Raw genomic sequence first — 22627 nt, 5'->3', positions numbered from 1 at the left:
ACTCAGAAGGACAAAAGGTGGAGTGAAGGCAATGTATAGGGATTAGTATCCCACAAAATCTTGAAAACCCCAAAGTACCACAAAAACACTAAACTTGTCTATGAGTTGGAGAGCAAGATATTGCTGCTGCTTCTCCTTGTCCTTTGAAATATACAATATTTTGTAGACCCTGCCCTTCAATGCGAAAGCAGGACATGAAAAAAAAATTGAAATTGACACTCAAGTTTTTTGGGACCATATATCTTAACTGTGAAACTAAACAGATCTATACCTTCTCCTTCCTACAATCAAACCACCTCACAAAAATAAGAAAACTAAAACAATCCAAACATGATTAATAAGTCCTTAAAAGTTTAAAACTTTTAGAGGAAAGGGAAGGAAGTTTTGAAAGGAGGAAACACAAGAAAAGGAAGGGGGAAAGCTTTAAAAGAAAGGAGGGGGTGGAAATCAATGGGCCTCTCTTTTATTTGGCGACAAGCAAGTGCAAGAAAGTTCATCTGTAATTTGTTCAGTTGTCTGTCTTTTGCACATCTGTGTTCTGGCCAGAAGGGACTGAGGTTTTTCTGCAGCATGTGAGCATCAGCGGGCTCTATCCTCTTACAGTAGTTCTTCTTTGTCTCAATAATCTCAAAGCCAAACTTTCTGTAGAAGTCAATTGCAGACTCATTGCTGATCTGGACATGTAGATAGATGTTGTCAAAAGTGCCATCTTTCTCACAGATGTTTAAGACATGATTTAACATTTTAGTTCCTATTCCTAGCCTTCAGTATGGTGCCAGACACCTTAGTGTCACGATGTAAAGTCCCTTCAATGATCCACCCTCCAGCATACTGCACCTACTGCAATACCATTGAAATAGGCAAGTTTTGCTAGCTCGCCAACCTCCAGCGCATTTTTATAGAACTTGTCATTGGAGCTGACTGGAAAGATGACCTGGTTTAATCTCTTCAACTGTTCAATATCATGTGGTGTCACATCTCTCAGCTCGATCCGGCTCCCTTTCATCTTCCCCGCCTGCTGAGGCCGTTGTTACCACCGATATCAACGCCGTTGTCGTCGCCGCCCTGAGCTCTCCGCGTCCCGAGCTCGGGCAGCTCCACCCCGCAAGCCGGGTTCCTCGCCTAGGGCAGGGAGCTGAGCGGGTGACGGAGGCCGCGAGAGCCTAGCGCGGCCCTGCGTCTCCAGAGGGGGCGGGGGTGCCTCCCGCCGCCGCGCTGGCGCCGCCGCTTCTCCACACGTGCACACGGGGCACTCGCCTCCCGCCCTCCGCCACCGCAGCCGCCAGCCAGACCCGCCGCCGCGCTGTGACCTTTCACCGATCCGGCTCCCTTTCATCTTCCCCGCCTGCTGAGGCCGTTGTTACCACCGATATCAACGCCGTTGTCGTCGCCGCCCTGAGCTCTCCGCGTCCCGAGCTCGGGCAGCTCCACCCCGCAAGCCGGGTTCCTCGCCTAGGGCAGGGAGCTGAGCGGGTGACGGAGGCCGCGAGAGCCTAGCGCGGCCCTGCGTCTCCAGAGGGGGCCGGGGTGCTTCCCGCCGCCGCGCTGCTGCCGCCGCTTCTCCACACGTGCACACGGGACACTCGCCTCTAGCCCGCCGCCGCAGCAGTCGCCAGCCAGACCCGCCGCCACGCTGTGCTGGATGAGTCTTTCATCCGTTCTCTCTCCTCAACTCCTACACTCCCTGCCCCTACCCCCAGCCCAGGACTTTGGACCTCAATTTGCGCTTAAGCAAATAGAAGCCTTCAGCTGAGAGCTTTCTTGTCTCCCCTCCACCAAAGCAACCAGCCTGCCTGCCTTTGCGCCTGTCTTCCTCATCCTCCCTCCTGTCAAAGCTGAGCAGGTGCCCCTCCTCCTCCTAAAGAACTGTCCCTCCACGCGGGTCCTTCCATTCACACACGTTTATTAATACACGCTGTGGACCAGCCACTGCTCTGATGGTAGGGATAGAATCGTGGAAAAGATGGAGAAATTCATGCACTCTTGGAGCTCATATTCTAGTGGGAAAAGTCAGATAATAAACATGCAAAAAATAATATTTTTTCAGACAAGAGCTAAGAAGAAAATGAACTCAATACATAGAAAAGAGAATGATGATGATGATGATGATGGTGATGGTGATGATGAGGGTGCATGTGTGTATGTGCTTGGGAGGCCATGAATGACCTTTCTAAAGAATAAGCATGTGAGCTGAGACTTAACAGTGCGGCTGCCAGGCCTGTTTTTTAAGCCCTTCAGTCCTCAGTTTCTCCTTCCTTTTCTATCTTCAATCTTCCCCTCTCCACCAGATCATTTCTTAGTGTCCTTTATCCTAAGAAAAAAGAAACATCAAAAGTTTCCTTGGCTCCTTGTTTCCCTCCAGCTATCACCCCATTTCTCTGTTCATGTTCACAGCCAAACATCTTGAAAAACAGTCCACTAAGACCATCCCTGACTCCGAACCACCCTTTGTTTCTCAGTCCCTTCCCCTATTCTATTTTGGCTCCTGTGCCATCACCCAGACTACTCTTGTCAAGGCACCAGTGACCTCCGTGTTTCCTGACCTATTAGTGTTGTTTGACCCAACTGATTCTCCTTGCTTTCTTGGGCTCCTCTCTCCTCCAGTCTCTCCAGACCTCGCCTTCCTTCCCTGGATGCTCCTGATCAGCTGGCTGACCAGCTCCTCTCCTCCACTGCCAACCTTGAGACCCTGAAGTGTCCCCTGCTCTGTGGGGCTGCTTCTCTTCTCCTTGGGTGATCGCAGCTATTCCCACAACTTTATTCCCACATTACCTTCTATGTGATGATGACTCTCAAATGTGTATTTCTGGCTGAAACATCTCTGAGCTCCAGACTTAAATATCCAATTATCTATTAGTTTTTATCTCTCTGTAAGGCTCCACCATCCACCAAGCCTGAAACATGGGAGTGTTTCTCTATTTTTTTTCTCTCCTTTACTCCACACATAGAATCCACCTGTTAAAATTTCCTACCAAGCATTTCTCAAATGCATCCTCTTCTATCTCCACTGCTGCCATCTATCATCTTTACCTGTAATAACAGTAACAGGGCCTTTCATGCTTGCTCTGTCATCCATCCTTTATCAACTTTTCAGATAGTGTCATCTTTTTTTTTTTTAAACATCTTTATTGGAGTACAATTGTTTACATTGTTGTGTTAGTTGCTGCTGTATAACAAAATGAATCAGCTATACTTATACATATATCCCCATATATCCTCCCTCTTGTGTCTCCTTCCCACCCTTCCTATCCCACCCCTCTAGGTGGTCACAAAGCACGGAGCTGATCTCCCTGTGCTATGCAGCTGCTTCCCACTAGCTATCTATTTTATAATTGGTAGTATATGTAAGTCCATGCCACTCTCTCACTTTGTCCCAGCGTACCCTTCCCACTCCCCGTGTCCTCAAGTTCATTCTCTACATCTGCGTCTTTATTCCTGTCCTGCTCCTAGGTTGTTCAGAACCATTTAAAAAAAATTAGATTCCATATATATGTGTTAGCATATGGTATTTGTTTTTCTCCTTCTGACTTCACTCTGTATGACAGACTCTAAGTCCATACACCTCACTACAAATAACTCAGTTTCATTTCTTTTTATGGCTGAGTAATATTCCATTGTATATATCTGCCACATCTTCTTTATCCATTCATCCATCGATGGGCACTTAGGATGCTTCCATCTCCGGACTATTGTAAATTGAGCTGTCATGAACATTGTGGTACATGACTCTTTTCGAATTATGGTTTTCTCAAGGTATATGCCCAGTAGTGCGATTGCTGGGTCGTATGGTAGTTCTATTTTTAGTTTTTTAAGGAACCTCCATACTGTTTTCCATAGTGGCTGTATCAATTTACATTCCCACCAACAATGCAAGAGGGTTCCCTTTTCTCCACACCCTCTCCAACATTTATTGTCTGTAGATTTTTTTTTTTTTTTGCGGTATGCGGGCCTCTCACTGTTGTGGCCTCTCCCACTGCGGCACACAGGCTCTGGACGCGCAGGTCCAGCGGCCATGGCTCACGGGCCCAGCCGCTCCACGGCACGTGGGATCCTCCCGGACCGGGGCACGAACCCGTGCCCCCTGCATCGGCAGGCAACTCTCAACCACTGCGCCACCAGGGAAGACCCTGTCTGTAGATTTTTTGATGATGGCCATTCTGACTGGTGTGAGGTGATACCTCATTGTAGTTTTGATTTGCATTTCTCTAATGATTAGTGATCTTGAGCATCCTTTCATGTGTTTGTTGGCAATCTGTATGTCTTCTTTGGAGAAATGTCCATATAGGTCTTCTGCCCATATTTGGATTGGGTTGTTTGTTTTTTTGATATTGAGCTACATGAGCTGCTTGTGTATTTTGGAGATTAATTCTATGCCCGTCACTTCTTTTGCAAATATTTTCTCCCATTCTGAAGGTTGTCTTTTCACCTTGTTCATGGTTTCCTTTGCTGTGCAAAAGCTTTGAAGTTTCATTAGGTCCCATTTGTTTAATTTTGCTTTTATTTCCATTTCTCTAGGAGGTGGGTCAAAAAGGATCTTGCTGTGATTTATGTCATAGAGTGTTCTGCCTATGTTTTCCACTAAGAGTTTTACAGTGTCTGGCCTTACATTTAGGTCTTAATTCATTTTGAACTTATTTTTGTGTATGGTGTTAGGGAGTGTTTTAATTTCATTCTTTTACATGTAGCTGTCTAGTTTGCCCAGCATCACTTATTGAAGAGGCTATCTTTTCTCCACTGTATATTCTTGTCTCCTTTATCAAAGATAAGGTGACCATATGTGTGTGGGTTTATCTCTGGGCTTTCTATCCTGTTCCATTGATCTCTATTTCTGTTTTTGTGCCAATACCATACTGTCTTGATTACTGTAGCTTGGTAGTATAGTCTGAAGTCAGTGAGCCTGATTCCTTCAGCTCCATTTATCTTTCTCAAGATTGCTTTAGCTATTCGGGGTCTTTTGTGTTACATACAAATTGTGCAATTTTTTGTTCTACTTCTGTGAAAAATGCCAGTGGCAGTTTGATAGGGATTGCATTGAATCTGTAGATTGCTTTGGGTAGTGTAGTCATTTTCACAATATTGATTCTTCCAATCCAAGAACGTGGTAAATCTCTCCATCTGTTTGTATCATCGTTAATTTCTTTCATCAGTGTTTTATAGTTTTCTGCATACAGGTCTTTTGTCTCCTTAGGTAGGTTTATTCCTAAGTATTTTATTCTTTTTGATGCAATGGTAAATGGGAGTGTTTCCTTAATTTCTCTTTCAGATTTTTCATCATTAGTGTATAGGAATGCAAGAGATTTCTGTGCATTAATTTTGTATCCTGCTACTTTACCAAATTCATTGATTAGCTCTAGTAGTTTTCTGGTAGCTTCTTTAGGATTCTCTATGTATATTATCATGTCATCTGCAAACAGTGACAGTTTTACTTCTTCTTTTCTGATTTGGATTCCTTTTATTTCTTTTTCTTCTCTGATTGCTATGGCTAAAACTTCCAAATCTATGTTGAATAATAGTGGTGAGAATGGGCAACCTTGTCTTGTTCTTGATCTTAGTGGAAATGGTTTCAGTGTTGCACCATTGAGAATGATGTTGTCTGTGGGTTTGTCATATATGGCGCTTATTATGTTGAGGTAAGTACCCTCTATGCCTACTTTCTGGAAGGTTTTTATCTTAAATGTGTGTTGAATTTTGCCAAAAGCTTTTTATGCATCTATTGAGATGATCATATGGTTTTTCTCCTTCAATTTGTTAATATGGTTTCTCACATTGATTGATTTCTGTGTACTGAAGAATCCTTGCATTCCTGGGATAAACCCCACTTGATCATGGTGTATGATCCTTTTAATGTGCTCTTGTATTCTGTTTGCTAGTATTTTGTTGAGGATTTTTGCATGTTTGTTCATCAGTGATATTGGCCTGTAGTTGTCTTTTTTTTGTGACATCTTTGTCTGATTTTGGAATCAGGGTGATGGTGGCCTCATAGAATGAGTTTGGGAGTGTTCCTTCCTCTGCTATATTTTGGAAGAGTTTGATAAGGGTAGGTGTTAGCTCTTCTCTAAAAGTTTGATAGAATTCACCTGTGAATCCACCTGGTTCTGAGCTTTCGTTTGTTGGAAGATATTTAATCACAGTTTCAATTTCAGTGCTTGTGATTGGTCTGTTTATATTTTCTATTTCTTCCTGGTTCAGTCTCGGAAGTTTGTGCTTTTCTAAGAATTTGTCCATTTCTTCCAGGTTTTCCACTTTATTGGCATATATTGCTTTCAGTGATCTTTCATGATTTTTTGTAGTTCTTCAGTGTCAGTTGTTACTTCTCCTTTTTCATTTGTAATTCTGTTTATTTGAGTCTTCTCCCTTTTTTTCATGATGAGTCTGGCTAATGGTTTATCAATTTTGTTTATCTTCTCAAAGAACCAGCTTTTAGTTTTATTGATCTTTGCTATTGTTTTCTTTGTTTTTATTTTATTTATTTCTGCTCTGATCTTTATGATTTCTTTCCTACTGCTAACTTTGGGTTTTGTTTGTTCTTCTTTCTCTAGTTCCTTTAGGTGCAAGGTTAGATTGTTTATTTGAGCTGTTTCTTGTTCCTTGAGGTAGGATTGTATTGCTATAAACTTCCCTCTTACAACTGCTTTTGCTGCATCTCATAGGTTTTGGGTCATCGTGTTTTCATTGTCATTTGTTTCTAGGCACTTTTTAATTTCCACTTTGATTTCTTCAGTGATCTCTTGGTTATTTAGTAGTGTATTGTTTAGCCTCCATGTGTTTGTATATTTTAGTTTTTTTTCTTGTAATTGATATCTAGTCTTATAGCATTGTTGTCGGAAAAGATACTTGATACAATTTCAATTTTCTTTAATTTAACAAGGCTTGATTTGTGACCCAAGGTATGATCTATCCTGAAGAATGTTCCATGAACACTTAAGAAAAAAGTGTATTCTGTTGTTTTTGGATGGAATGTCCTATAAATAGCAGTTAAGTCCATCATGTTTAATGTATCATTTAAAGGTTGTGTTTCCTTATTTATTTGCATTTTGGTTGATCTGTCCATTCATGAAAGTGGGGTGTTAAAGTCCCCTACTCTGATTGTGTTACCATCGATTTCTCCTTAATGGCTGTTAGCATTTGCCTTATGTATTGAGGTGCTCCTATGTTGGGTGCATCGATAATTACAATTGTTATATCTTCTTCTTGGATTGATCCCTTGATCATTATGTAGTGTCCTTCTTTGTCTCTTGTAATAGTCTTTATTTTAAAGTCTATTTTATCTGATATGAGAATTGCTACTCCAGCTTTCTTTTGATTTCCATTTGCAAGGAATAACATTTTCCATCCCCTCACTTTCACCCTGTATGTGTCCCTAGGTCTGAAGTGTGTCTCTTGTAGACAGCATATATATGGGTCTTGTTTTTGTATCCATTCAGCCAGTCTATGTCTTTTGGTTGGAGCATTTAATCCATTTACATTTAAGATAATTATTGATATGTATATTCCTATTCCTATTTTATTAATTGTTTTGGGATTGTTATTGTAGGTCTTTTCTGTCTCTTGTGTTTCTTGCCTAGAGATGTTCCTTTAGCATTTGTTGTAGAGCTGGTTTGGTGGTGATGAATTCTTTTAGCTTTTGCTTGTCTGTAAAGGCCTTATTTTCTCCATTGAATCTGAATGAGATCCTTGCTGAGTAGATTGTAGGTTTTTCCCTTTCATCACTTTAAATATGTCCTGCCACTCCTTTCTGGCTTGCAGAGTTTCTGTTGAAAGATCAGCTGTTAATCTTATGGGGATTTCCTTGCTTGTTATATGTTGTTTTTCGCTTGCTGCTTTTAATATTTTTTGTTTGTTTAATTTTTGATAGTTTGGTAAATATGTGTCTTGGCGTGTTTCTTCTTGGAATTTTCATGTGTGTGACTCTCTATGCTTCCTGGACTTGATTGACTATTTCCTTTCCCATATTAGGGAAGTTTTCAAGCATAATCCTTTGAAATATTTTCTCAGTCTCTTTCTTTTTCTCTTCCTCTTCTGAGACCCCTATAATTTGAATGTTGGTGCGTTTAATGTGGTCTCAGAAGTCTCTGAGACTGTCCTCAATTCTTTTCAGTTTTTTTTCTTTATTGTGGTCTGTGGTAGTTATTTCCACTATTTTATCTTCTAGGTCACTTTTCTGTTCTTCTGCCTCAGTTATTCTGTTAATGATTCCTTCCTGAGAATTTTTAATTTCATTTATTGTGCTGTTCATCATTGTTTGCTTGCTCTTTAGTTCTTCTAGGTCCTTGTTAAAAGTTTCTTGTATTTTCTCCCTTCTATTTCCAAGATTTTGATCATCTTTACTATCATTACTCTGAATTCCTTTTCAGGTAGACTGCCTATTTCCTCTTCATTTTTTTGGTCTGGTGGGTTTTTACCTCGCTCCTTCATCTGCTATGTATTTTTCTGTCTTCTCATTTTGCTTAATTTACTGTGTTTGGTGTTGCCTTTTTGCAGGCTGCAGGTTTGTAGTTCCCATTGTTTTTTGTGTCTCCCCCAGTGGGTAATGTTGGTTCAGTGGGTTGTGTAGGCTTCCTGGTGGAGGGGACTGGTGCCTGTGTTCTGGTGGATGAGACTGGATCTTGTCTTTTGGTGGGTAGGACTGCATCTGGTGGTGTGTTTTGGGGTGTCTCTCATCTTATTATGATTTTAGGCATCCTCTCTGCTAATGGGTGGGGTTGTGTTCCTGTCTTGCTAGTTGTTTGACATGGTGTGTCCATCACTGGAGCTTGCTGGGTGTTGATTGGAGCTGGGTTTTAACGTTGAGACGGAGATCTCTGGGAGAGCTCTGACCAATTGATATTATGTGGGGCCAGGAGGTCGCTGGTGGTCCAATGTCCTGAACTCGGCTTTCCCACCTCAGAGGCTCAGGCCTGACACCTGGCTGTGGAGCACCAAGACCCTGTCAGTCACATGACTCAGAAGAAAAGGCAGAAAAGAAAGAAAGAAATATAAAGTTATTAAAATAAAAAATTAAAAAAATATATTATTGAAATAAAAAAGTAAGAAAAAAAAGAAGAGAGCAACCAAACCAATAAACAAATCCACCATGATAACAAGTGCTAAAAACTAAAGTAAGATAACCATATAAATAAGATACTAGTCAATCACATACAGCAAACCCCAAGTCTACAGTTGCTCCCAAAGTCCACCGCCTCAATTTTGGGATGATTCGTTGTCTCTTCAGGTATTTCACAGATGCAGGGTACATCAAGTTGGTTGTGGAGATTTAATCCACTGCTCCTGAGGCTACATGGAGAAATTTCCCTTTCTCTTCTTTGTTTGCACAGCTCTTGGGGTTCAGTTTTGGATTTGGTCCCACCTCTGCATGTAGCTCACTCTCTTACATCTGTTCTTCGCCCAGACAGGAGAGGGTTAAAGGAGCTGCTGATTAGGGGGCTGTGGCTCACTCAGGCTGGGGAAAGAGAGGGGTACCGAATGCAGGTGAGCCTGCAGTGGCAGAAGCCAGCGAGACATTGCAACAGCCTGTGGGCACACCGTGTGTTCTGCCAGGGAAGTTGTCCCTGAATCACGGGACCCTGGCTGTAGTGGGCTGCACAGTTTCCCAGGAGGGGATGTGTGGGTAGTGACCTGTGCTTGCACACAGGATTCTTGGTGGCTGCAGCAGCAGCCTTAGTTTTTCATGCCTGTTTCTGGTGTCTGCACTGAGAGTTGCAGCTCACACCCATCTCTGAAGCTCATTTAGGCAATGCTCTGAATCCCCTCTCCTTGTGAACCCCGAAACAATGGTCTCTTGTCTTTAGGCAGTTCCAGACTTTTTCCTGGACTCCCTGCCAGCTAGCTTTGGCACACTAGCATCCTGCAGGCTGTGTTCACATAGCCACCCCCAGTCCTCTCCCTGGAATCTGACCTCCTACGACCAAGCCTCAGCTCCCAGCCCTACCCGCCCTGGCGGGTGAGCAGACAAGCATCTCAGGCTGGTGAGTGCTGGTCGGCACCAATCCTCTGTGTGGGAATCTCTCCGCTTTGCTCTCTGCACCCCTGTTGCTGCACTCTCCTCTGTGGCTCTGAAGCTTCCCCCCCTGACCACCCCTGGTCTCCGCCAGTGAAGGGGCTTCCTAGTGTGTGGAAACTTTTCCTCCTTCACAGCTCCCTCCCAGAGGTGCATGTCCTGTCCCTATTCTTTTATCTGTGTTTTTCTTTTTTCTTTTGCCCTATCCAGGTATGTGGGGAGTTTCTTGCTTTTTGGGAATTGTGAGGTCTTCTGCAGCATTCAGTAGGTGTTCAGTAGGAGTTTTTCCACATGTAGATGTATTTTTGATGTATTTGTGGGGAAGAAGGTGATCTCCAGGATTTACTCCTCCACCATCTTGAAGGTCCTGGCCAGATGGAGTCATCTTTTAAGGCCTTGAATCAAATCAAATGTTTCTTCTCTGCTTAAAACCCTTTGGGGTCTTCCCATTGCACTTTGAATAAAACCTTAACATCATTTATACAGCTTGAGGTCTGGTGGGATATGTGGTCATTCATATTAACAAGGATACATACATGCACTCACCCTGGCCACAAGGTCCCTGAGCCAAGATAACCTATTGGTAGGGGTCTGAGACTCATCAGTGTCTTGCAGACCCAATACTCAGTATAATGCCTGACATGTAATTTGTGTTCAAAAATAATCGTTGAGGGGCTTCCCTGGTGGCACAGTAGTTGAGAGTCTGCCTGACGATGCAGGGGACATGGGTTCGTGCCCCGGTCTGGGAAGATCCCACATGCCGCGGAGTGGCTGGGCCCGTGAGCCATGGCCGCTGGGCCTGCGCGTCCGGAGCCTGTGCTCTGCAACGGGAGAGGCCACAACAGTGAGAGGCCCGCGTACCGAAAAAAAAAAAAATCGTTGAATAATAGATTAATGAAAGAAGTTTATTTGATATCATATTGAGTTTTACTGAATGGGAAGATATTATGCATGTTACCATTAACTTTGGAAGATATTATGGAGAACATCTATTTTAAGTATAATGCAGACTCTGGAGCCAGACAGCCTGGATTTAAAACTCAACTTTCTTAGTTATTATCTGTGAGACGCTAACTTACTTCACTTCTTTGAACCTCAGTTTCTTGTCTATAAAATAATGATAATAAGATGGCCTACTGCTATTATATATAGAACTGATGAACTACCAGGTCCTACTGTATAGCACAGGGAACTATATTCAATATCTTGTGATAAACCATAATGGAAAAGAATAAAAGAAAAAGAATGTATACATGTGTGTAACTGAATCACTTTGCTGTACAGCAGAAATTAACACAACATTGTAAAACAATGTAAACTATACTTCAAGAAAATAAACTAAAAAAAAGTCGACCTACTTCTTTTGGTTGTTATAAGGATTATAATGGTTAATATACATGAAGCGCTTAGAAAATATCTGTCACAGAGTATTTGCCATTATTATTATTATTATTATTACTCTACTCTCTACCTGGTACAGGAATGACTCCAACATTCCTGGCAGGTAGTTTTGCAATTCTAGTGATGGGGAATGCTCTTCCTGAAATCTTGAGCTACTTCTAACAAAATTCAAAGCTATTTATTGTAGGACTGGCCCCCTTCATTAGCATGGAAATTTATGCTAATAGCGACTCTATGCTAATTGTAATTAAAGGTTGATTCCGGGACCCAATTCCAATGTGTGTGTGTGGGGGGTTCTCCCACACTAACAAGCAATTTCCAGACACCAGCTGGGTGTCCTAATAATTCAACTCAATTCTGACACTATCTACCTGGAGATGACGTCAGATTCCACAGGTTAAGAGCTCAGTTGTACAAGATTGCACCTTCCCCTTTGCCCACCCCCACCCCCAACTGCAAATGCCAGTCACTAGTCCAGATTGTTACCTGTGCTTCTGAGGGACTGGCTAGAGAAATCAGTTTCCCTGTGCAACTCCCTCTTTGGGTTCCATTAATTTGCTAGAGCAGCTCTCAGAATTCAAAGAAACATTTTACTCACTAGATTACCAGTTTATTATGAAAGGATGTAACTCAGGAACAGCCCGATGGACAGATCCAGAGATGCATAGGGCAAGGTATGGGTAAAGGGCCTAGAGCTTCCATGTCCTCATGGGGAGTGCCACTCTCCCCTAATCTCCATGTGTTCACCAAACCTGGAAGTTCCCTGAACCTAGTCCTTTTGGGTTTTTTATGGAGATGTCATTGTATAGGCAGGATTGATTAAAACATTGGCCATTGGTGATTGGTTCAAGCTTTAGGCCTTCTCCCCTCCCCAGAGGTCAGGGGGTGAACTGAAAGTTTCAACCCTCCAATCACTTGGTTGATAACCGGCCCCCATCCTTAGGTAGGGCCCCAAAGTCACCTCATTAATATAACAAAAGACAGCTCTATGGTTTTCTTAGGAAATTCCAAGGGTTTTAAGAGCTCTGAGCCAGAAATGAGGATGAAGACCAAAATTATATTTTTTATTATAAATCACAGTATTACAGTAATAATCTTAATAACCCCTCGTATTTTACCAGTTACAAGGTGCTTTCACAAATATCTCATTTGATCCTGAGAATAGCCATCTAGGAGAAGTGTGGGTGAGTGATTGCCATTTCAATTTTACAGATATAGAAACTGGGGCTGGGAGATTTGCCCAAGGTCATGCAGCTAATAAGTAACCCAGGGCTCCATTATAAAAAAATTTCCAGGTGGAGTGCTTGTCTACCAAGGCTGTGTAAAATCATCCACTGGGACCATGAAAAAATATTTGAACTTTTCCCTATATTTGTCTCATCCTTTAAAATCATCTACATTTTACGTTTGTTTTCTAACTTATATGATGTTAAGATGATGGTGCATATTGATTGCTTATAAATAACATATATGTATTATATGACAAGCTCAAATAAAACTTTAAACTTTTCATTAAAGTATGCTTTCATTAAAGTATCTAGAAAAGTGTAAATATCATGAGTGCACCGCTCAATGAATTTTCACAAACTGAACACACCAAGGTAAGCAGCTGCCAAATCAAGAAACAGAATATTACCAGTGATATTACCACGGTCTCCCTTCTGCTCCCTTCCATTTATTACCATCCACCCCCAATTCCTGTAACAGCTATCCTGATCTCTACAACACAGATTCACTTTGCTAGTTTTTGCACATTATGTAAATGATATAAATGGAACCATACAGCATGCTTTATGTTGAGCCATATGAAATTGTCAATATTCAACAGTTTTTGATCTTCATAAAGGCAATTTCATGTGGCTCATCATAATACTTTGTGTGTGTTTCCTTTCTCCCTCACTTAATTTTTACTTGTGAGAATCATCTATGTTGATGTGTGTAGCCGTACATCATTCGTACGCATCACCATACGCTATCACATTATGTGACTGTACCACAATTAGTTTATTCATTGATGGGCATTTGTGTAGTTTCTGATATCTGGCTATTATGAATAATACTTGAATGAACATTCTAATATCTGACTTTTAGTGACCACTTGCCGGGTATATGCCTAGGAGAAGAGTTCCTCCGTCATTGGCTTTCCTGATATTCAGCTTCAGTAATTGCTGCCAAAGAGTTTTCCAAAGTGGCTGCACAAATTTGCACTCCCGCAACCTCTCCAACACTGCACATTCTGTCTTTTTAATTTTAGCTCTTCCAGTGGGTGTGCTGTTGAGGTTTTAATTTGTACTTCTCTGATGAATAATGAGGTGAACATGCTTTTATCATGTGCTCATTGGTCATGCGCAAATATTTGTATTAAAAGGTAGTGCACGGTAAAGAGTTTCAAGACTTGGGAAGAGTGGGATATTTTCTCTAATAGCCTGGACTACTTTTTTCTCAGACTGCTGTGCGGGAAGAAGTCCCTGTCTTCTGGTGCTGAGACCAGGGGGAAGGGAGTGCGCACAAATAGAGAGGGGACATGAAGACTTCCCCTTCTCCTTTCTGCAGGGTTGGCCCTGGGTGTGAGAAACTTGTTCTGCATCCAGCACTCAGTTTTCTGTCCTGATCTGGTGTGTTCCTGGTCCTGGGGTCCTGGGGAAGATGTCTTTTCAGTGACTGGCTGGCAAAGGCTGTTTTCACTACATTCAGAGCAACCTGTTAGGAATTTAAGTGCAAGACTAAGTGAGACTTAAAGGACTAATAAAATATAGAGTCCAAACTTCCTCTAACCTTCTTGGGTAGTCATTGGTCTCTTGCATACTTTCAGTGATGGTGAACTCACTACTGCATGTGAAATCTTTTTCATTGTTGGGCCATTTAATTCCTGATATGAACAGAAATCTGCCTTTCTGTACCCTGAACTCATGGACCCATGCTCTTTCCTCTGGGATCACATTGGAAAGGCCTGAAGACAGCTGTCGTGTGCCCTCTAAGTCTTGCCATCTTTGTATGAAACTCCTCCATTTCTCACTCATGGCTCACGTGACAAGAGACCTCGCCCTTCTGCTCACATTCATTTGGATAGAGTAAAAGTTGGTCAGTGTCCGCCTTCAAGGGCAGTGTCCAGGAGGAGACTTCAGAGGCTGCTGACCTGCCCAGCTCCCTTGCAGATACATCTCTCTCTGTGTTAGCACAGAGAGAGCTGCATCTGCTCCCAGCCTCCACATGGCCAGACCCTTCAGGTCATTCACTTTTCGACTCAGACCTCATGTGCTAAGATAGGCTTTTCCAGACTACCCGACTAAACAGATTTCCTCACCAGACACTGTCTCCTTACCTTGTTTTATTCTCTACGTTTTCTTATTTATGCATTTGCTTAGTTGTTTTTCATCTGTCTTCCTGAATTCATCTAAGCTCTGGGAGGCAGATTTTTATGTATCTAATTCACCACTGTATCTTCAGTGCTTGGAACAGTGCTGGCCCATACAAGGCTCTCAGATTTTCTTTAAAGGAAAGAAATGGTGGGGTCCAGATTTGAATCCCGGCAGTCGGATCCCTGAGCTTACGTCCTGAACCCCCATGCACGTTGTCCCCACCCCGTACATTATTTAACTCTGTCTTGCACATTTAGCTTTCCTCCCACTCTGTTAGATGCTACATCTCTGTGCTCTTGCCTTTGCAAGCACCTGGCTTTGGCTGGGCCCCAGTGTGTGCAGCCATCTCTGACTCAGGCCGAGCGCTTCCATGGCCAGTAGGTGGTGCTGTTGGGAAGAGAAAAGGGGTCCCCAGGGCTTTTAAAGGCCGGCCAGTGGTTGAGACGGCTGGAGAGGAGGAGAGATGGGGGCCTTCAGGTTAGATAGCTCTGCCAGCCCACCTGCCTCTTCTTCTAGCCATTTCCGGGTGTGAGACCAGTGTCTGTGGGAGAGAAGAGAGAGCAGGAGTCGGTGAGTCCTGACCTGGTGCCCATTGGCTGAGATGTCCTGGGGCTAATGATGGTAGTAGGGATGGAGACTTGGGGTTATCCCACACTATACTACCTCTCTAAGCCAGGACCTGCCAGTTCGTGCTTATACAGGGGTGATCTGGACACCTGCCAGTTGATCTAATGTCCTCCAGCCAACACACACACACACACACACACACACACACACACACGCAGAATGGGGCTAGGGAGGGGGGCCAGGCCGCAGGCACTAAGGCTTCTGGGCTTGCAGTTTTCCAGAGAGGTCTTCCTATTCCAACCTTGGGCTGCAAATTTCTCCAGTGTGGAGAGTCTCATCTGCTCTCCCTCTGTATTCCCGTATCATCAAGCAACGTGTCTTATACATGCAGGTACCTGGTTAGGGTGATCATATCGTCTTGGTTCGTGGGGGACTATCCCAATGTTAACACCAAAGTCCGGCATCCTGGGAACCCCTTCAGTTCCAGGCCAGCCAGGATGATTTTGGTCACCCTAACAATAAAAGAAGCCTCCTTCATCTCTGCCTCAGAGGACATGCTGGTTGGCTGACTCCGAGAGTGTCTAAAACTTAATGTGGTTGGTTCTATGCAGACAGCCAAAGAGCACAGCCAGGCCCATGGGCCATCATCTGGGGCTCTCGTGCTGACAGGAGACACAGGCCACGCACACACAAGGCAGCTGTAAGGGACCACAGACCCCTAGGGACCAGTGTGGGTACATGGTGCCCAGGCTGAAGTGCTGCAGGGGTCTCCCTCTACACTTAGGAAGTGGGCCTGACATCATGGAAGGTTTCCTGGAGGAAGTGAGTTTGAAACACATGGGTTGACAGACACAAGCAGGAGGAGGATCCTGGGTTGGAAAGGGGCAGGTGCAGGTGGTAAGGAGGCTACGATGGTTGTCAGGTACACATGAGCGTGGAACAGACAGACCACACTGGCTCAGGAGAGAAGGGAGGTCCAGAAGGTGAGGTAGTAAGGAATAAAGGGGAAAGAGATGTGCTAAACCCTGGCTGAGAAGATTGGATTTGGAAGTTAGTGAGGAATTACTGTAAGGTGCCACTCAGGGCTGAAGTGTTTGGCCCAAAACACATATTTAGAAAAGTCCTAAATTTGGGGGAGCCACTTCCCATCACTTACTGTCCTCCTCCTTTCCTTTAGCCTCAAGCTGTGGTCCACTCTCTGCTGGTCTCCAGGAGTTTGGATCCCAGAAGGGCCTCTGGGGAGTATATTAGAGGTCAGAGTAATTTCCTCTGTCTCCTGACCTCAGGGTCAGGTCTTCTGAATCTCCCTGTCCCACTACGCTCCTCTGGTCCCAGTCCCAACTCTGCCCAAGAGAATTAGGTGAGTGAGGTGAGTCTCAGTGCTAGACAAGTGGAGGGAAGCTTAGCTGTCACACTGGTATCATCACCCCCTAGTTGTACACCTCCAGTTTGTAGAAGCATGACAAGTCCAAAAGCAGCTCCTGTCACCAGCAAACAGATCTCATCATATGAATTTTCTTAAACTGAACCCAAATTTGTAATTTCTGCCTATTTCTCTTCCAACTCCATCCTTTGCAAACTCACAGAAATCCATTTCCTCCCTCACAAAAGCACTTAAAATACTTGAGCACGGCTATCCTGCTCCTTCTGCCAATTTCTTCTCTAGACTAAATAGATTTCAATAGTTGCTACAGTGAAAGTCCTCAGGCCACGGTTCCATCACGCATCTCCCTCCCCCGGGGGCCTCTGGAGCCTGGCACGGGGCCTGTGTAGAGCGGTTCTGGAGCCTGGCACGGGGCCTGTGTAGACCGGTTCTCCACAAACAGCTACCGAAGGAGTGGATGAATCCCACCACCCTCCTTTATGCTCTTGTCAGTTTGCATCTTCTTCTCTTGGCACACAGAGCCCATGGGTCCCACATATTGAGTTAACTGGGTCAAAAGTTGAAGTCAAATCAAGTTAGAGAAAATTTAAAAGTTTATGGTACGAACAAAAGGACAGTTTGCAGAACTGGAAGACTTCTAGCAGAAAGTGGCAAGAAGCTGAGAAAAAGAGGGTCGTAGCTTGGTTTCTTTTCTTTCTTTCTTTTTTTGATGTGGACCATTTTTAGAGTCTTTATTGAATTTGTTACAATATTGCTTCTGTTTTATGTTTTGGTTGTTTGGCCCTGAAACATATGGGATTTTAGCTCCCTGACCAGGGATCAAACCCACACCCACTGCACTGGGGAGCAAAGTCTTAACCACTGGACCACGAAGGAAGTCCCTAGAGCTCTGTTTTGAAAGTGAGGAAGTACATTGATCTCTACCGTGATTGACCACTAGAAACCTGCAACCCGTTTTGGCTAACGGTGCTACACAAAATTACTCTTTTGTAGCTGATTGGCTGGGAAGATATGAAATCATGCTGACATGAGGAAAGCTTAAGTTTGCTTATGGTCAGAAGCCAACATTTTGGGGGAATCAGGACAGTTTTAGTTTTGGTTATGTGGCTGTGGGTGTTTGGTGGAGGGATATATGAAAACTATGGCATCTGTTTGTGGTTTTCTTTAACAATTGTCAACAAGGACTCCTAGCATCTGGGACTCTCCCTGGTAACATGCCACCCCCCACCCCACCCCGCTTCTGAAAGGCTTCAGCTCAGATGCAAACAGCTGAGGGAGTCTAGGTGCTGTGGGCTTGGTCCTGGCTGTCCCCATGGCCCAGGTCTGTGTCACTAGGGCCCCAGCCCCAGCAGCAGCAGCAGCGCAGGAAGGGCTGGGTCAGAGTTCTGTGAGCATGAGCACGGTGCGGTGGTTCCTATGACAGAGCTTGATGAAGCCCTGCTGGCTCCCTGACGTCTGCTCCCCTATCTGCAATCTGCAGGTTTGTCTCCCTCCATCTTTTGAGGCCTCCCCTGTAATCAGTGGGTTATCCTCTCTTGGATATGGCTGGACTCTTCCTGCTTGTCTGCCCCGTGCTTCCGCTCAGCATCTGAGTGTCTGATCTTGGACTCCAATATGTGCACACTTTTAATGCCAGAGATCAAAGACATTCCTTGGGCTTGAGCCAGGCTGGAGAAATGTCCCAGAACATCCTCAGCCCAGTCAGAAGCTTCCCTGCTGGGAAGGCTCTCTGGAGTCTCTTTGCAGGCTGGGGCCCTGGGGAGCAGCTGGCTTATTCCAAAATTGGAAAATGGAAGAGAAAACTTGTTCCAAGCAGGCAAGAGAACTGATTCAGAGTCCTGGAGATGTTCAGGGACTTGATATGTGCAGGAGGTTTTGGAAAGTGTCCTTTGGCATGTGTGGCCTGTGGAAAGACAGCTCTCTAGCTCTGCACAGGGATACTGCCTGCTTGGATCTTCAGCACCTGGCACCTGGTAGGTGATCAGTGAGTGCTTTCTAGGTTCATGAATGAATGAATGAGAAGATGACAGTTTCTAGAAACTTCATCTGTGTGCCATGGGCACTTTCCTCATGCAAATAAGAGTCTGTTGTGGAGTCAAGAGAAACTCTGGTTAGAATCTTGACCTCACTACTTCCTAGCTTTGTGAGGCCAGACCAGTTCCTTAACAAAGGGGCAATATACACCCCCTGAGGCTACTGTCAGGATTCCCTTAGAGAATGTGTGTAGACCTCAGGGCCTGGCACTTGCCACGTGCAGACTCAGTGAGTGCCTGAGGGCTCCATGTTGCCACTTGAAATCTCCCCCAACTCATCTTCCAGCTCTTTCTTGCCTTAGAAAATCTCCAAGATTGAGACACTGGGGCGGTCCCAGTGCTGGAAAGACCTCAGTTCAGCCAAACAGCTGAGACCTTGGGCTCCCCTTCAGGGAGAGGCTGTCCTGGCCATCCATGGGGGCACAGCCATACAGGCTGAGAAGAAACGGGGACCCAGGGGATGAAGGAGGAACCTCTTTACCCCTCAGGAGGCTGGCCCTTGACTCAAGCCTCAGGACCCAGGTCAGACCTCAGGGCACAGCTGAGAAACCGCCATTGGTTCTCTCCTGTAAGTCTGGAGTCTACTCGGCCCTTTCATGCAACCTCAGAGCCCACAGCCTTGTTTATCCTCCACAACTGGGCAGTGACAGGGTGCAGGGAGGTGACCCAGGATGCCTGACTTTTCTGAAATCTGGCCAGATGGTAGGGCAGAGTTTGTGTTCATCTCAGAGGCACAACTAGGTCTTCCTTCTGACAGGGATGCTATGCTTGTGGGTATCATGGCTCTTCCAAGTAACTTCCCTCCTACCCATTTTAGCCCTTTTGTCTGGAAAACAAGGATCAGAGAGGAAAGATGCTGTAGTGGAAAGAATTCTGGACCTGAAGTTTTGAGGCCCCAGCCCCAGGTGGATTTTCCCATGTGTAAAATGTGGGCATAGGTGAGCCTATGATATATTGTGGATGGGGGTGGGATGGTCCAGGTGCCCCTTAGGAGGCTTCTTTGAGCATGGCTGTTCTAAGTACCTTAGAGGGCTGTTTCTTTTTTTTTAAAAAAACAATTAGTTAATTAATTAATTAATTATTTTTTGGCTGCAATGGGTCTTCGCTGCTGTGCATGGGCTTTCTCTATTTGCGGTGAGCGGGGCTACTCTTTGTTCCGGTGTGTGGGCTTCTCATTGTGGTAGCTTCTCTTGTTGCACAGCATGGCCTCTAGGCACCCGGGTTTCAAGAGTTGTGGCTCAAGGGCTCTGGAGCGCAGGCTTAGTAGTTGTGACACGTGGGCTTAGTTGCTCTGCGGCATGTGGGATCTTCCGGGACCAGGGCTTGAACCCATGTCACCTGCATTGGCAGGTGGATTGTTAACCACTGTGCCACCAGGGAAGCCCTGGAGGGCTGTTTTTTATTCCTATTCCAGATTATCAAAAAAGGAAAAAACAGTCATCACAAGCACAGCAGGTGGTTGGTTTGTGGGGAGGAGTAAGCACACATCAAGTCAGGCATCAGTTTTAGGATCAGCTTTATTCTGCATTTTACCCTCACCAGGGAGAAGAAAGCAAAGAAGCTGGAGAACAGACCAGCCTGCACCACACAGTCACAAATCACATCACTAAAGAGTATACATGGTGTAAATAAAGGGCCTAAAGCAGGTCAGCAATGAAGCAAAAAGATCAACCATCAGGACCCCAAACATTTCATCTCATCTTTCCTTATTGGCTGTTTGGAATCAATCATTTACATTTCATTTAGTTTCCTTTTTTAAAGCACAACCTACATTCCAACATCTAATCATTTTCTGTTCTTTTTTGGGGATGCAGAGACAAAATTACCCAGTTTTTGATTTTTGCAACATCACCAACTTCTCCACATCCATGGTGGTGGTGATCCACACAAAGACCACCAAAATTCAGTTAGTTTTGAGGCTCAAGTGAGAGGTTGACACTCTGAAAGAAGGATGGAGGCATCCTTGGCTGTTACACGCCCAGGGCTGGGTGAGTTTTTGCCCCAAAGGAGCTGAACTAGGCTTCTTTGGTCGCCCCTGATAACCACATCATATTCCTACAGCAGAGACATTCTAATAGATTGTTGACAACAACATTTATTCACAGAGGTTGAGGAAACACAGAAAGAACTGTCTTCAGAGACACAGACCAAGTCCTGGAATACTGAAGAAGCCAGGAGGCAAGAGCAGGGTGCACATAGACGTACCCATAGGAGAAGGTCACCATGACAGGGGTTGGAGTTGGGCTGGGATCATCTTCTTGACCCCCAAATGGCATTATGAGTGGCTACTTTCCCTTGCCAGGGGGTAAGCACTTCTCCTGGACTTTCTGTGGGCAAACCTCCACATGTTTTGTCTGAGATATCTCCTGGCATGTCTCCACACACTGAGGTGGGCTTTGGTCTTGACATAGAGGTAGGCATGGGTCTTGGCCTTGCTGTAAGAAGTTTTCTTGGTTTAACTCCTGGCACTGAGGAAGACGCACCTCTTGAGCTTGCACTGGGCACTTCTTTTGGCAAGGGTGCTGGCATGGGGGGAGGCACACTTCCTCAGCCTTTGCCTGGCAATGCCCTTGGGTCTTTTGAAGACATGGATGAGGCACACATGGCTGTTTGCACTGCTGCTTATTAAAGGACATCCTAGGGTGATTTGCAGGACCTGAAACAAACACAAGCTTTGAAATTATTTGCATTAACAGTAACAGGCTGGGAATTGGCAAGATGAAGGATTGTTAGAGGGGAACGGGGAGCGAATGATTATTAACACTAAGAACTCATTTCTCTGCTCATTTTTATTCCTTTCTCTTTTCTATCCCTACGTCAGCTCTCTCTGACACCCGTCTCCTAGGTGGGGATATTCTCAAAGCTTTTGTCAATATCTATAGGCCCAAACTCCTAAACCCAATCCTTCCATGGGTCTTTTCCTTCTCTCCTATTTGACTAATCTTTTTGAAAATTAGATGCAGGAGACTAGGTAGAATACACAGAATGGTTTGAGAAGCCCAAGAAATGGCAAACAACTTCAAAAATCAGTAGAAACTACAGTCCAGTAGAGGAAGAGAATAGTAGCTTCCCCGAGACAGAGCAGAAAGGGAGAGAGAAGAAACAGACGTCCCCACTTACCTGATCTTCAGCAAGCCTCAACAAAGGATGTGGATGGAGGAGGCTAGCCTGGAAGGGACTTTTATATAGTGCTTTGTCCAGCCTCCTGCAAGATAGACTGGCCACGTGGGCTGAGATCTTAATTGTGGAGTCACCATAACAAACTTCCTCTGAAATTGCCCATGGTTTGAGTCACTGCTTGGGATGCCTGTTAATCAGCCTCCATTTTGACCTCTGGGTCCTCACCAGACCTCAGCAGGGAGGGGCTTCTGTCAGATATCTATTCTCAAAGACAGCCACAAAAGAACATTCATAAAACATTATTTCTGTCTCAAAACTAGGACTGGGTTCCTTGTCTACCCAAATTGGCTCAGGACGCGGTGATAGATAAGATCCACCTTGCTCATCTTGTCTTCACCTATGGGGAGAATTTATGCCTAAAACTTGGGGTCTGTCTGGGTCAAGGGCTCATATGGCCATTTTCAGGCATTTCCACTGGATACTTCTTCAAAATCTCACTCATAGGACCCAAGCAAACAAAGGACCTACAGCATCCTGGAGAGAGTGATTTTCCTGAATGGAGGTCTTGAGAGAAATTGGAGTCATTTGTTACTCTTGGGTTGTAAAGTAGTCTGGAGGGGAAGAGAAAGGAGGGAGAAGGCAGATAATCTTCACCTTCTCAACCTTGATGTATGACACTTCTAAGAGTGGAGTTATTCAGAGTTTTCAAAGTGACCAAAAAAACAGGACGGAACACGGTTAATCTGTCTCCTTGCCTTCTGGAAAA

General features: G+C 44.5%; 1 protein-coding gene and 1 pseudogene across 1 annotated transcript; both read right to left on the bottom strand.

The window, feature by feature from the left end:
• Positions 1–508: 508 nt before the first annotated feature.
• On the bottom strand, positions 509–1006 carry LOC103090947 (N-alpha-acetyltransferase 50 pseudogene; annotated as a pseudogene).
• A 20020-nt stretch (positions 1007–21026) lies between these two features.
• On the bottom strand, positions 21027–21895 carry PRR9 (proline rich 9). The gene is made up of 2 exons (XM_007464366.1): positions 21862–21895; positions 21027–21397 (listed from the first exon to the last, which is right to left on the bottom strand). The coding sequence occupies exon 2, from the start codon at positions 21375–21377 to the stop codon at positions 21027–21029; it is 351 nt and encodes a 116-aa protein (XP_007464428.1). The 5' UTR covers positions 21378–21397; positions 21862–21895.
• Between the last annotated feature and the right edge of the window lie 732 nt (positions 21896–22627).

Source organism: Lipotes vexillifer, unplaced genomic scaffold (genome assembly GCF_000442215.2).
Source record: "Lipotes vexillifer unplaced genomic scaffold, Lipotes_vexillifer_v1.1 scaffold854, whole genome shotgun sequence".
Lineage (NCBI taxonomy): Eukaryota > Metazoa > Chordata > Mammalia > Artiodactyla > Lipotidae > Lipotes > Lipotes vexillifer.
The sequence above is the reverse complement of the archived record's forward strand: the minus strand, read 5'-3'. Positions and strand labels throughout refer to the sequence as shown.

Bases quoted from the DNA above. Each gene is read 5' to 3' on its own strand.
- PRR9 (XM_007464366.1), bottom strand. From the start codon at position 21,377: ATGTCCTTTAATAAGCAGCAGTGCAAACAGCCATGTGTGCCTCATCCA.